This window comes from Frankliniella occidentalis, unplaced genomic scaffold (genome assembly GCF_000697945.3).
Source record: "Frankliniella occidentalis isolate FOCC.00 unplaced genomic scaffold, Focc_3.1 Scaffold71, whole genome shotgun sequence".
In the NCBI taxonomy this organism is placed as follows: Eukaryota; Metazoa; Arthropoda; class Insecta; order Thysanoptera; family Thripidae; genus Frankliniella; species Frankliniella occidentalis.
This window is the reverse complement of record NW_026267201.1, coordinates 1,156,374-1,172,073: the sequence shown is the minus strand read 5'-3', so window position 1 is coordinate 1,172,073 and position 15,700 is coordinate 1,156,374. Positions and strand designations below refer to the sequence as shown.

Below are 15,700 nucleotides of genomic sequence, written 5' to 3'. Positions count from 1 at the left end.
CTCTCTCACACACACACACGCTGGTGGGGCTGGGATGGTCAGACCGCGCTACTGTACGCCCCCCTTTACCTCCTGGCTGTACGTGTTTAGCGCCGCGCTGAGCTGGCTGAGCATTTACTCACATCGAAAGAAAATATTTTGACGCGAAAATATTGGGGTTGCGTCGATCGTGACGTCACGTGCGATGAGGCGAGAGAAAGCAGATTTAGCGGGCGTTGCTGGCGGTGGGCTGGTGGGTGTTGGTGCTTGTTGCCGGGTGCGGTGAAGTGCATCTCGCATCCACGCGGCTCCTATTTCTGCCCCGTGAAGACTACTTTCCTGGCGTTCCTCCCTGACCGCCTGCCTCCGCCCACCCATCGCCCTCGCCACTCCTGTCTGCGGATACACGTTGCACTCATCTGGCTCTGCGAAGCCTAGCCTAGAGAGAGGAGTCATTTTAGGGGAAACAAAGAAAAAAAAACAAAAAAAAAAACACACACACACACACACATTGGGTTGTGGGTTGTGAGACGCTTCTCTTGGGGTTTTCAATGTCAGGTGCAACTGCTTTGCTCTGAGACCAAGTGGGCACCCACACGCTTTGAGTACGGTTAGTGGTGCTGGCCATTCAATTTCCCCCCCACCTCTTTAAAATATAAATGATACACTGCCTTATACTACGCTTCAGATGCGACCGGTCCCGCCGCCCTTCCCTGTTATTCGTCTCAAGAGAAAACTGGCTTGTATCTTGTTGGTATGATACATTTCTTCCTTGGACATTCATCTATGAGATTTCTATTGAAATCGCCAAGACAAACACGAAAAATCTAATAACGAGCCCTGAAGGTGCACTATAAGAGGGTGTTCCAGGCTATTTAAACTAGAAGTGAAAAGGAACAAACTCACTGATTTATCGGTTCCCGTTCAGTGTGTATGAGTGGGTGCACCCAATAAAGCATTGCGGTAAAGCTGAAAAATGCAAAAGAATGTGGGGAACAACAAAACGGAAATCACTATGCTGTAGCATGGTGACTTCCGTTTTGTTAATCCACTCATTCTTCTCCTTTTCAGCTTTACCGGAGTGCATTATTCTAACCTCTCAAACAAGGAGGGGAGTTCGAAACTGACAGTTTCTCATACCTAAAGGTAGAGGCACGTGATTAGCTTGACTAACCAAAGCCAATACGGAAACAGAAAAAATCACAAGTATGTTATTTTTCTACTTCCGTTTTGCATGGCCTGGAACACCCTATTCGGTTGTGACATCACGGTACGGGTGCGGGGTACGGTAGCAGAAATGCCCCTTGTTGACCCAAAATAAGAGCCCATGTAAAACCGACCAATTTAAGATTCTTTGTAATTCCTAGATATGATTGGGTTGTTGTCTCTCAATGAGTTAATTTAAATATACTTTCAGCCTCCAGCCTCCAGCTCACTAGGCTCGGGCTAACGTGGCCCACGCCTTTTGACTTTCGCCACGTCCCTAAGGTAAGTATCATCATCCGTGACTTTGTCGTTCACCTACTGAAAGCTCGCCAAACAGTACTTTACCCTATCGTTTTCGAGCGAGCGAACTCACAACCCCAAAGGACGGACGGTTGTGTATAGTAGTCCTGGGGGCGCCCTTCTTATCAATGGGTGCGAGTGCGTAGTACTAGCGGGGCGGGGGTTGGGAGGAGTCGCGGAGGAGGGGGGCCCCGCGGGGGTGTGGCCCGTGTACTGACGAGCCCCCCCTCGGGTGAGGGGGCGGGGCCATGCAGGGTGCCGGGACGGCGGCGTGCCGACGCCGAGCCTGGACGAGCCCCCCTCTCCTCTCCTCCTCTCCCCGCCGGGCGCTCCGCCGCGCCGGCCGGCCGGCTGCTGCCCCAGCTCGCTCTGCGCGCCGCGCGCCGTGCCGCAGCCGCACCGCACCGCACGGCACTCCACACCGGACCGGGGACCGGCACTGCACGCGTAGCAGAGGGTACGGAGTACGGACGGGACGGACGGTACGGGCACCGCGTCGTGGCATCGCGTTCATCGAGCTAGAGCCTTATTGGCAGAATCAGCAGCATCATGAGCGGAACGGCGTCGTCGCGCGCCCTCCGCGTCGTCATCGCCGTCCTCGGCGTGCTCGTGGTAGCCGCCGAGCCCCACCGCCATCACCAGGACCGCGAGCGCGAGCACGGCCGCCTCGCGGACCTCGCCCCGGAGGTGCTCCAGGAGCTCCCCGAGGAAGTGGTGCGCGCCGAGCAGGACCAGGAGTGCGCCGCCGACGTCGCCGGGGAGTCCGTGATGGTCGCGCGCTGCAGGGCCACCTGCCTAGAGAAGGTAAGGGTGATCATTTTTGTTCACTGTGGTACTACTGTACGCCTGGTTCATTTTGAAACTTTAAACAATTGTTCATGTGTTTCGTATTTCACACCGTTGTTATTTCTTAAGGGTTGTTAAAACTTAAGGTCGCATTAAGCTTTCATATGCCAATACAGCTAGGAACAAACTAACTGTTTATTGTGATCAAAGTTCAAAATTCTGGCCTCTGTAAGTCGACTCTTGTGACTCCTCCTCATTCACTGCCGTGGCCGAAATTTCAAATATGAACCACAGTAAAGAGTTATAGTCGCTGGGGAAAGAGTTTGCGATTTTTGGGCGACTGTGTGAATAACCGCGTATTCAACGTATGTACGCGGTATTGCTCATTGCACAGGGATTGATTTTTTTCCGTCGTTCCCGATAATTTCGCACTATGCCCCCTTTCCTTCCTTAATTGTGGGTTCGACCCTCATACGGCGCGCTACCACACAGCACACACGGCTCTCGCTCCTCCTTGTAAATAATGTGCTCCGTTTCGTAGCGATGTTCCCGTGATTGTTCAGGGGCCGTTCGTCCCCACGCGCCCGGCCCGTTCTCCTCACAATCACTTCATTAATTAGCGCGCTGGACGTTTTCTGTGAATCCCGCGCCCGGATACTGGAAACACCAACTGGAATCGCGCGCGCTGTATGAAATCTTTTCCCCGTAGCAGCGGCTCTGGCCCGGCCCGGCCTGGTCCGGCGCGGGAAACTCGGAAACGAGGCGTGTTGCCCTTGCCCTGCGGCCAGTCCCATTCTCCTCGGCTGATTGCCAGGATTTGACTAAAACCCAATAATCCATTGTTGTGGCCGTGGTCTTCAATGAGCGCGGGGGGAGGGGCGGCCCGGGGGGAGGACGGGCCCGGCTGTGGCCTGGTCGAGAAGCGGGGCTGCTGGAGCCCCCGGGCTCGGGGATTTCCCGGAAAGAGGGAAAGTGTAGGTAAGGGGTGGAAGCAGCAGAACTGGACGAGGGGATTTCTGAGGTGTGCGATTCAGCTGAGGACGTTGAATAGGAGAAGTATTAAGAATGAGCGTTCGCCTAATCGGGTACCTGGGACCTGGGCCGGTCATTGCACGGTCATTGCGCCCGCCGTGCAGTCAGACCGGGAAGATGTAGGCGATTTACGATTTTAGATTTGCGGATAGGGGACTGCGGTCCGATCCGATCGAAGCGGGCCGGCAGGACCTGGTGTGAGAACTGCCCTGTGGAACCAATAACGAGACGATGTCGAAACGATCAGAGTGACATCGAAACGATGTACACAACGATGTCATTTTATATCGTTTTGACGGGTATTTTCTTGAGCCAGAATCATCGCCCGGCCAGCTAGGCGTCCGGTCGGACTTAGGCAGCCGAATTTCGGTTTCTAATTGCGGATTACAAGCGAAGTGCGCAAAATGAGCAACTGTAGCGCAAGTCTTATTGGAAATCGCAGAGTGTATACTGCACCGAAAATCACAAATCCCTAAGCGCAAATCGCAGTAAATCGTTAACCAATAATAAACCTATCTCCCGGGTCACCCTGCCGCGACCCTACACCACCGTGCCTGCCGCGGTTGCGGGCGGACCAGGGCGAGGACCGGCGGGGGCCGCCACGCGCGCCGCGCCCCGGCGCACGCCCCCGACCAAGGCCGCGACCGGGGAGTCCGCCGAGTCGAAGGGCGTCCATCGCCCGCCTGGCGTCCGTGAGTCAGGATCAGGAGGCACTGTGAGGTCAGAGAGAGGAGCTCAGGACGTTACCGTGTAAACACTGGTCGATGCACACAAGTGCGTCATCGCGACCTCGGCACCCAGCCTGAGTTAATTTTGACTCGACCGCTTTGGACAGTAACCCCTCGGTGTATGTACTCGGGTCCCGTCCAGGGGTTAGAGCCCCACCACCCCTCCGTACCCCCTTGTCCCGGCCCCTGGCGCCGTGCGCCTTTGCGTCACGGATGAGACCCGGGGGCCTGAGCGCTGCTGTTTACAGCAAGCCTTCCGATCTGGTTTGAACCTCTTTTCTTCCCCTTTCTTATGGTTCGAGGCGCCTCCGCCGGTGCAGCGCGAGGCTCCCGCCCGGGCCGCTTTGGCTCTGCCATGCCCCAGGCCGCAGGGTTTCCGGCGCGACGGCGGAACCTTGTCCAGGTCCTTGGACGGCGCCGGGCCCCCGGCCTGGATGGCGGGGCGTGGCGCGGCTGGGCTGGGCGACGCGACGGCGACAGCGTGGCGCGGAGCGGAGCGGCGGCGCGCCGGACGACGGGGCCGCCGGCCCCCGCACTGCAGGCCAAGCCCGGCCCAGCCCAGCCCGGGCGGCGCTCTTTGGCGCCGTCGCCCGCGAGTGCGCGGGGAGCGCGGCGGGGGGCGCACTGCACCGGCTGCGCGGGCTGCGCCGGCCGGATGGACGAGCAGCCCGACGAGGCGGCCTACGCGGAGTCGCCAAAGAGTCACGCCCCTCCGTGTCCGCCCGCGCGCCGCCGGCCCGCGAGTGTGGCCGCGGTGGTAGTCGACTTGGCTTACAGTGGGGACCGGACGTCCTGAACGCCGCAAGCAGCATGCGCGCGCATGTGTGTGTGCACGCCCGCCTGTGTGTGTTTGTGTGTGTCTGTTGCAGCGTTCCATTGCAGCGGACGGCGGCCCGGCCTGGTAAGGCGCTGCCGCGGCTCGCAATGTAGTGTTTAGGAGATAGCCGTCAGATATGGGGCCCATTTCCTTTCCCGAGCGCGCGGCCGGCGCGGCGCCACGACGGGCATCAGAGTGACCGGCCGACCCTGCCGCCGACACGGTCCGGCCCGCTGCCCGCGCCGCCGCCGTCACGTCCCTTGTAATTGCCTCACGTCGGCTTCACCTCTTCCTCCCGCGGCACCCTCCCCAGCTACCATGCTGCCGCCCACCCCCGCGCCGCCGCCGCCGCCGCGAGGAGGCCGATGAGGTGACCATAACACGATTTATACTCCGCGGCCCGGGTGATTGACTGAACGGGGGCAGCGCGGCGACGGCCTGGGCCGGGGCACGGCCGGGGCACGGCCGGGGCCCTACATGGGCGCCCCTACATGGGCACGTGCACGCCGGCCCAGCCCCGCGGCCGCGCCACATAAGTCGACAGGTGTCGCCGACGGTCCCGCCACCACCACCAACCGGCTGCACACAAAGCCCCTCAGCAAGCTGTAAGCCTGCCCCCGGGGGCCGAGACGCGCGCGCTCGCCGCGGGGCCGCGGGGCGCCTGCACCAGCGGGGGGCGGGCCATGGGCCATATCGTGCAACGGTCAACCCCCCCGTCGGATTCCGCACTGCCACGGGCGCTGCTTTGGTGTCGCTGTGCTTTGGGTGGGCTCATAGGTGTGGCAGACTAACGCCGCTGCTCGGTTCTGACCCGCGCACGCTGCCGATACGCAGCTCCCACCGTGTCGTCGGCGCTGACCTCGACCCCGCGCTCTCCGCCGGCCCGGCCAGGTCGTCTTGACCGATGACTCACGCCCTGGTCAGCCACCTGCTGTCCGCCACCTGGCCAGCCTAGCGCGGCCCGCGCACCGCGCTCACCGCTTCTGCCGTGGAGCCCCAAAGCCCCCTCTCTCTCCACATTTAGGTCTTTTGCCTCGTGTGTGTGTGTTTTTTGCGGTCAGTGTGTTCGGCTGTTCGGCGGCGCTCGGTAACGGGAGCGAGAGGCGGGCGGCGGCGGCGGCGGCCGTGGGAACCCCGCGAAGAGATGGAGGGATCTAGTGTAGTATGCGAATGTGCGTGTCTGCCCAGAAGCACGCACGCGATTCGGCGTGGCTTGGTGGGGTGTGGCGTGGTGCGGCCGGGCGGGGCGTGGCATGTTGTGGCGGGGTGCGTCAGGGTGGGCCCATAGGGTGTCGGGTCTGGCTGACAGTCCCTCGTCAGCAGGACAACTTGATTTTTCTGACGGTTCCGGGGTCCGGGGCACATCTACAGAGGCGCGCCAGCAGGGCGAGTCAGGCCCTGACGCCCCCCCCCCTCTCCGACACACCCCTGTGCCGACTGAGTGACGCTAATGAATGGAGAGGAGTCGAAATGAGACGTTTGGGACCTCACGCCCTATCGCCCCGCCCCTCGCCCCGCCCCGCCCGCCCTGCTAAAACCCCCGGCGCCACAGTCGCCCAGGGCATGAACTGTATGATTAAGTTTTGTAACGCATTTTCGTTTCGCGTCGTGTGTAGAGTGACGCTTTTCCCCCCGCCTGGTCTCCTGGCGCGTTTCTGTGAAGAAGACGATTCGGTGGGATGCGTTTGAATTCCCCCCTTTCCCCTTAACTTTTGCTTCGCCCACCCGTCGTCCGCATCCGAGAGAAATTACCCTCAATTACATCGCCACCCCCACCCACTCGGCTCGCCGTCCTCGTCTCTCTCGCCGGACCCGCCGGGTCGAGGGAGTGCGACGAGGACAACACACGCCATATACGTTGCACGTCCTGCATTACACCCCGACCCGACCGACGCTCTAATAGTTTCATCAAGTGTCATTGTCTTGGCCTCTCTCGCTCTCTCTCTCTCACACCTACTCACCTCCTCCCTCACACCTCGCGCCCCCCTCATTGCACGTGTGTGATTGTTACTTTTCTGGAGCTCACCTCGCTCTCGCACCCTCTATTTTCCTCGGGTCGGGACCCTGCACTTTTCACGTCACGTGTGGTACGTACGGACGCACGTTCGTACGCACGCACGTATGTTACGTGCGCGCGAGCGAGCGCGGGTTGTGCCTGTGCGTGCGAGAGAGAGAGACGGAGCAGAAGAGAACGAAAGACGCCGGCTGGGGCGGCGCGGGGCGGTGCGAGGGCCAATTGCGTATGGATTGTTGTCTCATTTCGTTTTTCCTTTTCCGTTGTGTTTCAGTTCGCCGCGCCCTCCGAGGGCGGCCCGGACTGCGCTTCCCGGAGCGACGACTGCATGATGGTGAGTACACACACCCTGTTTTTCTGTTTTGCTTTTCTTGCTCGTTCCTTGTGCTAAGCGTAGTATGTTTCTATTCGATTTTATTATCACTTGTTTTTGTGGCGATAGAAATATCCTGATGGCCCTTGTGTTTACATACACCTCACGACCCACCCTTATTACGAACGAAATCGGCGGCGAGAAATAAAATCAAAGTCCCATGAGATGAAGGGCAGTGTAAGGGTGGTCCATCGGCGCCTTTCTTTTCTTCTGCTTTATGCTCTATACTGGATGCAGGCGTGCAGGTGGGTTGCATACACGCACGGGACCGCGTAGGGCGCCTCGGTGAGCCACGGATAGGCAAGCCCGCACGCACGCGTGCATCTGGTGTAAGTAAAGGTGGATTCAGAGTTCCCTAAAAGCGAGCGTGATTTTCACGCCCGGCGTGATGAAAGTCGATTCCAGATTGGCTGCGTTAAACTTACAAAGCATGAAAACCACGCCTGGCGTGAAAATAACGCTTGCGTTTCGTGAACTCTGAATCCACACTAACGCAACCAGAAGAAAGAAAGGCGCCCATGATGGGATGGGGGATGGGACCACCACCCTGCTGTATGGAGGAACACGGCATCCACCACCAGGCCAGAGACCATGCCACAAACCCGCGCGATCGCGCGCGCGGAGCTGCAGACACGAGGAAAACAACAACAAAAACAACACAAAAAGAAAGCAAAAATTGAGCAGTAACATTTGCGACGGCGGCATTTATTCCCCTCCGACTGTAAACGTCAAAGGGGCATCGGGAGGCGGGGCGGCGCGGGGCGGCGGCGCGGTACTACATATTGCACCATGAAAACCTTTTGCAGCAGCGCGCGCAGCGCCCTGGCTGCGCCCCGAGCCGCGCAAGGAGAAGGGCCTGTGCACGATCAGGCGGGACGGACTCGTCGTCGGGCGAGGGAGACGTTCGTCGGCGACGACGTCCTGGTCCTGGTCTGGGTCCTCTGCTCCTGCCCAGCACCGCCCCTTTCCGACGCTTTCCGTGACGGCCCTTCCCTCACCCGGCCTCACTCGTCTGTTCTTTTTACCGCCGCGCCGCCGCGCCGCGAGGGGCGTGGCCAGGCGTGGCGTCATGCGAGAAGGGCTGAACTTCACTATGCGAAATGTAATTTACGGCGGGCTGACACCACGCCGCGCCGCGCCACGCCACGCCACACTCTGCCCTCCATCTTTAGCTTTTACGGCATTCCACCGCCTGTCCTCCAAATATACGTCGTACCCGATTTTCCGCCGCGCGTTTATTCCGTTTTTCTTTTTCTCTCTTTTCCCTCTTCTTCTTTTGATCCTTTTCTCCCGGCTCCCTCTCGCACCTTTGAGGAGGTAAAGCGCCCTGCCTTATAAGAACTGTCTCGGTCACACCCCTGTGTTGTGCCGTCACGTCTCTCGCCGTCTCTGTCTGTCTCTCTGTCTGTCTCCCTCTCCAACCACTGCCACTTTTTACTGTTCCCTCTCTCTCCGTCTCTTTTCCTCTCCCTCTTTTTCCGGTGAGCACATTCCTCACCCGTGTTACACACACACGCACACTCGCGCGCGCGCTCACACCCGCCGCACACCTTTAGCTCAACATTGAACGGCCGCCTCGGACTTTGTTGTCTGTCAAATGATTTGCAGGGCAACAACCAGCCGAGCCGAGCGATACCACGCCGAGGCTCTGGCCAAGCTCCGGCCAGGCTCCGGCCGAGCTCCAGCCAGGCCCCGGCCAGGCCGGTCAGGCTCAAAGCAGACTGCAGCCAGGCCGTCCGGGCTCCAGTCAGGCTCCAGGTGACTTCAGTCAGGCTGCAGTCAGTATACAGCCATGCTCTAGCCATGCTCCAGCCATGCTCTAGCCAGACTCCAAGCAGGCTCCAGGCAGGCTCCAGGCAGGCTCCAGGCAGGCTCCAGGCAGGCTCCAGGCAGGCTCCAGGCAGGCTCCAGGCAGGCTGGGGGGAGGGGGGCTCCAGAGGCAGGCAGCAACCTTGTCCGGGCGACACATCGGCCATGCCGGCCGGGGCCCGAGCCGCGGGTGGGTGCCTCTGACAAAGGCCATATTTTGTGTGATTATCCGTCGCCCCGCCGCCCTGCCCTGTCGGGCTTATCGCCATTACGCTGCTGAGGATGCGGGCGGGAGCGGGCGGGAGCGGGCGGGAGCGGGCGGGAGCGGGCGGGAGAGGACGGCCTGGCGTAAAACGCAGGAACAGAGGACAGACGGCGCGGTGCGGCAGCGGAAGAAACTGCGAGAGGACCGCGCGGGAAATGGCGAGTCAATCTCCGCCCATGGAACGGGAACGGGGAGATATATCGCCGAGGACAAATATATGGCGTGTCTCGGAGTTTCATTGCGACACGGGCACGGGCGGTCGTCCCCATGGCGCGAATGCGCGGCGGACGGCCATCGGATGACCCGATACATAACACGTTCCGTTGTGTGTTTCGTCCGGGACGGGGCCGCCGGGAGGGCCGCCGTCGGCGTCGGCGTCGGCGGGGTCCTAAAATGCGAGAGGAGGGGACACATGGACCTGCGGGAAAGGGTTGAGGGGGGGGGGGTCGAGGCTGGAGAAGAAGAGGGGCCCGAGGGGGGAGGGAGGCGGGAGGCAGGGTCGGCGTCCCGAAGGTCCCGAACGAGCCTCGTGATGGATACATTTTTACGACATTGTCGAATGTGACTGAGGCGGGGCGCACCCGACCACCAGACGCCCCCCTCTGTCGAGATTGTCTTGACGGGCTGGCTGCTGCTGCTGGAGGCTGGCCTGGACGGCCTTATCGGGGCCCTAATGCGCTTACACGTGTTTTGGCGACCGGGCCCCGCTGCCGCCGCCGCTGCTTGCGCCCCAGGAGCGGCCCGACGAGGCGCCCGGGGCCCCAGCTGCCCTGCCTATCGACCCAACAGGTGGGTCACATGTGGCGCCCCACAGCCCGCTGCCGTCACCGGAGCAGCGGCGCAGTCGCAGCCACCCGTTCCTCCTCACGAGATGCCGTTGCCTCCTGGTGCCGGCTGCCGTGTGTTGTTCGTCCTGGCGCGATAAACAACAACAAAGAGGCCACTGTTTTTATTTATTTTTCCAGCGGCAGCAGCAGGCGTCGTACGCGTATTTGTTTTCTCTATCGACTCTCTACTCCGAGTCAAAAGTGCGCCAACCGCGCATGCGACGCGTTTCGGGCGAAACGGTTTGGAATCGAATTGCAATTTCCGAGAAATCTCGAGCAGCAGGTCCTGCCGTCTGTCTCTCTCTGTCTCTCCCCATTCAGAGCGGGGCCCTGGCGCGTCCCGCGTCCCCGTGCCGCGCAGTGCTACGCACGCCCTACGCTGCGCTACGCTACGCCACGGCGCCACGACGCGTCCAGCGGGCGGGTCAGCGGATTCCTGGGGCCGCTTATCAACGCCAGTGACGCGCATGAGGGCGGGGCGCGCGGGGCGGGGGGAATGTTTATAGGGAAATCTATCTCTGTGTATCCTTGGCCACAACTCCCCCTCCCGCCGCCGCGCCGCCTCGCCCTCCCTGCTGCACCTCCCTGGTCGACTTCGTCAACTCCCAGATTAGGTTGTCTGCTCGTATTCCGGGCGCCTTGGTCGTTGGGGTTAGGACCCGACCCGGCCATCCATGCTGTAGGGACCCATTCGGCCATTATATGGCTGGGGAGATATGAGGCATCACGTTTCGTTTTCATCCCACCTCCACCTGCGCTGTGTGTGTGTGTATGTGTGTGTGTGTGTGATGTCTGCTGTCATGCTTTTTAAGCCTCAGACAGTCCGAGGCTGAGGTGGAGGTCTCCTGCTCGCTCAAGGACCCTTGGACCAGGTCCTCCACCCTGGTCGGTCGGTCGGTACTCCATCCATCGAGCCCCATATAGTAGAACGCCGCACTGCGTGCCGTCGTGATCTGGACGTTTTCGTTTGCTGCGAGATGAAATGAGGAAAAAACACCTTGAGAGGGATTCCTTCATACCGTCTCTCTGTGTGAAGAGGATAGCTTTGTTTGGGCCGTTCAAGTGTCGAATTGCCGCTCCAGTGTACAATGATCGCTTTACGCCTCGCTTTGTGATGCCGTGCCTTGCCGTGCCCAGTATGGCCCGCCCGCCCGGGATCGCCTTTCGTGCCAAATGTTTTCGTCCCACACTCCAACTGTCGTTTTGTCAGGTATCGGCCCTGTCCCTGTCCAGCCCCTCCTGGCACTGGGCCCCAGCGCCTCCGCTGTGTGCCTCCTGACGAGGGTCTTGTCGGCCGGCCGTGTCCGGGCGCCCCGGGACCTGCCGAGGCAGAATAAATGAAGAGGGAGAGAAAAAGCGGGAAGAAAAGAGAGTGGGAGAGAGAGAGACAGCGAGCGAGGCGACAGGGAAAGAGAGAGGGGAGAAAAAGAGAGTGGAAAACTTGACGCGCGAGGCATTTCTTCTAATTTACCTGAACCTGAAGAAGCGCGGGAAAACGGAATGGGTGTGAGCGTGCGCTTCTGTCTATCTGTCTATCTTCTGTCTGTCTGTCTGTCTGTCTGTCTGTCTGTCTGTCTGTCTGTGAGTACGTGTGCATGTGTATGAGAGAATCACAAACATGCCTCGAGTTCAAGACGAAGAAGGACCGCCTCTCTTCCTCACCCCACGCAGGTAATGTGCCCAGGACATGCAAAATCACGAATAAAATCACACACACACACACACATATGCACACAAACGAGCGCGCGCAAATCTCACGCCTTTGCGCTTGAACTTGGCTCGGGGCCGAGTCCAAAATGCCTAGTACGTACCTCCCTCGAGGTATCTGGCCTGTTGAACTCGTGTGCGTGAGCGTGTACCTGCTGCCTGCCTGCGCGCGCGCGCGGAGACCTGCGGCGGCACCTTCCCCTCCGCCCCTCCGGCGCCCTCCTCCCCCTCCGATACGACGCCGCGCCGATGGCCGGGCGCTGATATCAGATAATGCAGGGGCTTTAAAATATCGTCTGCCGCTCCGCGCTGCCCCGCGTGCGAACATTATGCCGCGCTTGGGCTCGGGGCGGCCTGGGTCTGCTGGGCCCCGGGCCGAGCGCAGCCCTGCCCCCCTCTCCCCCCTCCTCCTTGATCTTATTATTATTTCTGACTCGTCTCTGTGTTTCCCTTTTGTTTCAGTGCTGGGACCATTGCGGGCGGCTGAAGCGGGGCCCGGAGACTCTGGCGAGCGTCTGCAAGGATTCGTATCTCTGTGTGAGTATATATATACAGCACCACAAGCACAACATCAACCTCCCCTCCCCCCTCCTCGCCGTCGTTGTCGTCGTCGTCGTCGTCGTCCTCCTCCTCCTCCCCCTCGTCCCCCGCCTTCATCTGCCGCAGCAGCGGGGCAGTCTGCTGCGCCTTTAGTCCAGTCCAGTCCGCATTTCAAGTCGAGTAAATCCAAAGCGAAAGAGCGTCGACCGTATCGCGCCAACAAAAGCAGGTGAGGCTCGGTGAGGTGTCGGCAGACATGTTGGCGGCGGGGCGAGGGGCGAGGCCGGGCGGCCAGAGGCCTGGCATGGGCCTGGCCAGCAGCGCGGCCAGCAGCAGCGGGGGCAGCGGGGGTGCAGCGGCGGGCGGGACGCTGCTGCTGCTGCCTCTGCCTCTGCCGCTGCTGCTGCTGCGCGATCGCAGGAGGATATGCAGAGGCGAGGGTGAGAGAAGGGATCAGGGAACATTGATCGGAGGAAAAGAAACGACTGTCTTCGTGATGAGGAGGAGGAGGCGAGTGGTGGTTAGGAGGGGTCAGGGGGAGTGGAAGGAGTGCGGAGGAGCGGCGGGGGAGGAAACACAATCGCGTGAGGATACTGATGGGCGGACCGAGCGCTGCCGTTTTGAGGGAGAGAGGGAGACGGAGTGAGAGACGTAAAGGAGGGAGAAAGAGAGACGGAGGAGGAGAGGGAGCGGGGCTGAACGATCCTGGCGTCGGCGGCGTGATATGCAGATTATGTGTGGGTCACGTGACTGACGCGCCTCTCCTCTCCTCCCTCTCCGCCCCTCTCCTCGCGCGCCCCCTCATGCCCCTCCTCCTCGTCCTCCTGCTTCTCTTATTGCCTCCACATCCGCTGCAGCTTTGTTGACGATTGATGCAGAGAGGAAGAAGAGGTTTCGGAGTTTCGGCAGGAGGGAGGTAGAAAAACTTCACAGAATCTTCGTGGGGAAAGTAAGGGGATTTGCACACCCGCGAAATGATAATGGCAGTGTGCTATTATTAGGGTCCGGTTCGGCGGTGGAAATCCGTCCGTAAGCTTCTCCTCCCTTGGCGCGCGCATTTCGTAGGAAGCAGCAGCAGCAGCAGCAGCAGCGGAGGGTGTGAGAAATGAAAGCGACAGCAGCAGCAGCAAAAGGTGGAGGGCCGTGTTGTATTTCGGAATGTTATTATTGCAAACTTCGGCGGGTCTTTGTGGTCCGCGACACCTCACCTGACACCTGGTCGCCCGGGCCGTGGCAGGCCGGGCGCGGCACGGCACGGCCTGCCCATTCTGTCCAAAGGCCTGTGATGGCGGTCTGTGGCTGGCGCGCCAGCGAAGCGAGTGCGGCGGCCGCACGCCAACCTTCCCCGTCCAGCTGCACAAGCACCCTCGCCGCGGCACCTTCACACCTGCAGCTGCTGCGGCTCCTGCGGGTGGCGCCGCCGTCTGGAGCCGCCTCCTGGAGCGGCCTCCTGGAGCGGCTTGGAGTCTAGTGGCAGCTGCGGCAGCGCGGCGCTTTGCTGGCGTTCGTTTTCCCGGCAGTGTCCTGGCGGTGGGCGCCCACCGCGCCCGGCCGGCCTAGAGAGACTATAAGGAGAGAGGCGACAACTGCCGGGCGCGCCGCTGCGCTGTGATTGGCCAGCTCGCTTTGGTGCCCCAGCATGCACCCGCCGGGCGCTGACTGGCGGGGCCCTCCGCGCGCCTAGGGCTCGGGGCCCGCTCGGGCCCGCTTCGGCCGACCCGAGCCCCGAGCCGCGCGGCGCCCCGCCAGTCAGCGCCCGGCGGGTGCATGCTGGGGCACCAAAGCGAGCTGGCCAATCACAGCGCAGCGGCGCGCCCGGCAGTTGTCGCCTCTCTCCTTATAGTCTCTCTAGGCCGGCCGGCGCGCCGCGCAGAGAGAAAAAGGCAGGAGGCGCGAGGCAGTGGGAGGGGATCGACCCCCGGACTTCCTGCCGGTGGGCCGCGGCAGTAAATCTGCCGGCGTGTTGATAGTTGCGCCCCGCCCGGCCCCGGCCCTGGTGGGCTGCCGTGGTGGGCTGCCCTGGTGGGCGGCGAGCGGCTGAGCAAGTTCACTCGCACTCCTGTTTGGTGAGGACCAGGAGCCGGGAGCCGGCCCCGCCGCGCCCCGAGGCTGTAAACACCAGGCAGAGGGGCCCGGTGCTCCTCTCCGGGCCACTCCAGCAGCGGCTCCAGCAGCGGCTCCAGCAGCGGCCGGGTGGCCAGGCCTGGGAAGCGAATGGCTGGAGCTGGATAGCCGGTGCTGCTGCTGCTGCTGGAGAGCCTGCCTGGCTGCCCGCCCGACAGCCGGCCAGCCCGGCAGGCAGCCAGCGTGCCTGGGCACCGCCGTACCGGCCAGGCAGGGAGGCCAGCGCCAAGGCGGGGTCATAATTGTGAAGGTGTGAAATGTGGGCGAACCCGGGTCTCGGCACGGCCCAGCTGGGCCGGGTGGGGCCCCCGGGCCCCCGGCATGTGCTGGCCGGGGCCCTCGGGTCCCAACGGGGCGGGGCGGGGAGGTGGGGGCGGGCCGTGTCCCATGCCGTGCCACGCCACGGCCCGGCTCGGCTCAGGTTTCCGAGAAGAGCCAGCGGGGTGGTGGCGGAGGTGCGGGGGAGGTGGTGGTAGTAGCCTCCTCCAAGGTGCCCAAGGTGCCAGCGGCGCGCCACCGCTGCGCGCGCCTTCGAAGGTGGCGGAAGGCGGGGGCGTCGTCGAAGCCTGTGGTCGTGGGTATGAGCGGGTTTCAGGACGCAGTCGACGCAGTCCACCTCGGACCGCGCTTCGATCGTTTCGCGACAGCCAGTGCTCGCCTCGCCGACCCCCAGCCGATTTTGATGCCTGGACGACGCACCCCATGCACGGCCGGCGGAGCTTTATCCAGGCGGCCGCACAGCTGGACAATAGCGCGTTGGTTCGGACCCTTCGGACCCCGCCCCGCCCCCGGTCAGCAATGGATGGGCGCTGTGCGGCGCTGTGGGCCCACTGTCGAGGCATTATTATCTGAAAGGGAGCTCGCCTCAGACTGCTGCGGAGCGAAGAGCTTGACCTCTCGCATCCTCCGCCACTCATTGTACCATTATAATTTCTATGGCACCTTCAGAGCGGCGGCCAGCGCGGCGGTCGGACTCGTCTGACCGAAAACGTTTGCGGGCCTCCCTCCCCTCCTCTCGCCGCCCCCGCCACGCCGGCCCCTCCATCTCTATCCACTTTGCGACCCGCCGCGCTGTCTGCCGCCCTGGAAAACCCGTCGCGCTGGTCGCGCGGTGCGCGGGCGTGGCGCGGCGCGGCGTGGCGCCTCTAGGATTGAATGGGTGGCGGCGGACATCCTGCCCCGCCCCCCGGCCC

General features: G+C 61.9%; 2 protein-coding genes across 2 annotated transcripts in view; both read left to right on the top strand.

Moving 5' to 3' along the window:
• Nucleotides 1–1,850: 1,850 nt before the first annotated feature.
• The window catches only part of LOC113206310 (uncharacterized), a 20,753-nt gene continuing 6,903 nt past the window's right edge, over nucleotides 1,851–15,700 (top strand). Inside the window, exons 1-3 of the mRNA XM_026422334.2 lie at nucleotides 1,851–2,289; nucleotides 7,137–7,196; nucleotides 12,306–12,380. Coding sequence (XP_026278119.1) covers nucleotides 2,035–2,289; nucleotides 7,137–7,196; nucleotides 12,306–12,380 — 390 coding nt within the window. The 5' untranslated portion in view covers nucleotides 1,851–2,034. The remainder of the gene's footprint in view (nucleotides 2,290–7,136; nucleotides 7,197–12,305; nucleotides 12,381–15,700) is intronic.
• LOC113206287 (uncharacterized) overlaps nucleotides 13,181–15,700 on the top strand; it is an 83,854-nt gene continuing 81,334 nt past the window's right edge. Inside the window, exon 1 of the mRNA XM_026422294.2 lies at nucleotides 13,181–13,184. The gene's annotated coding sequence lies outside the window, so the exon portion shown is untranslated. The remainder of the gene's footprint in view (nucleotides 13,185–15,700) is intronic.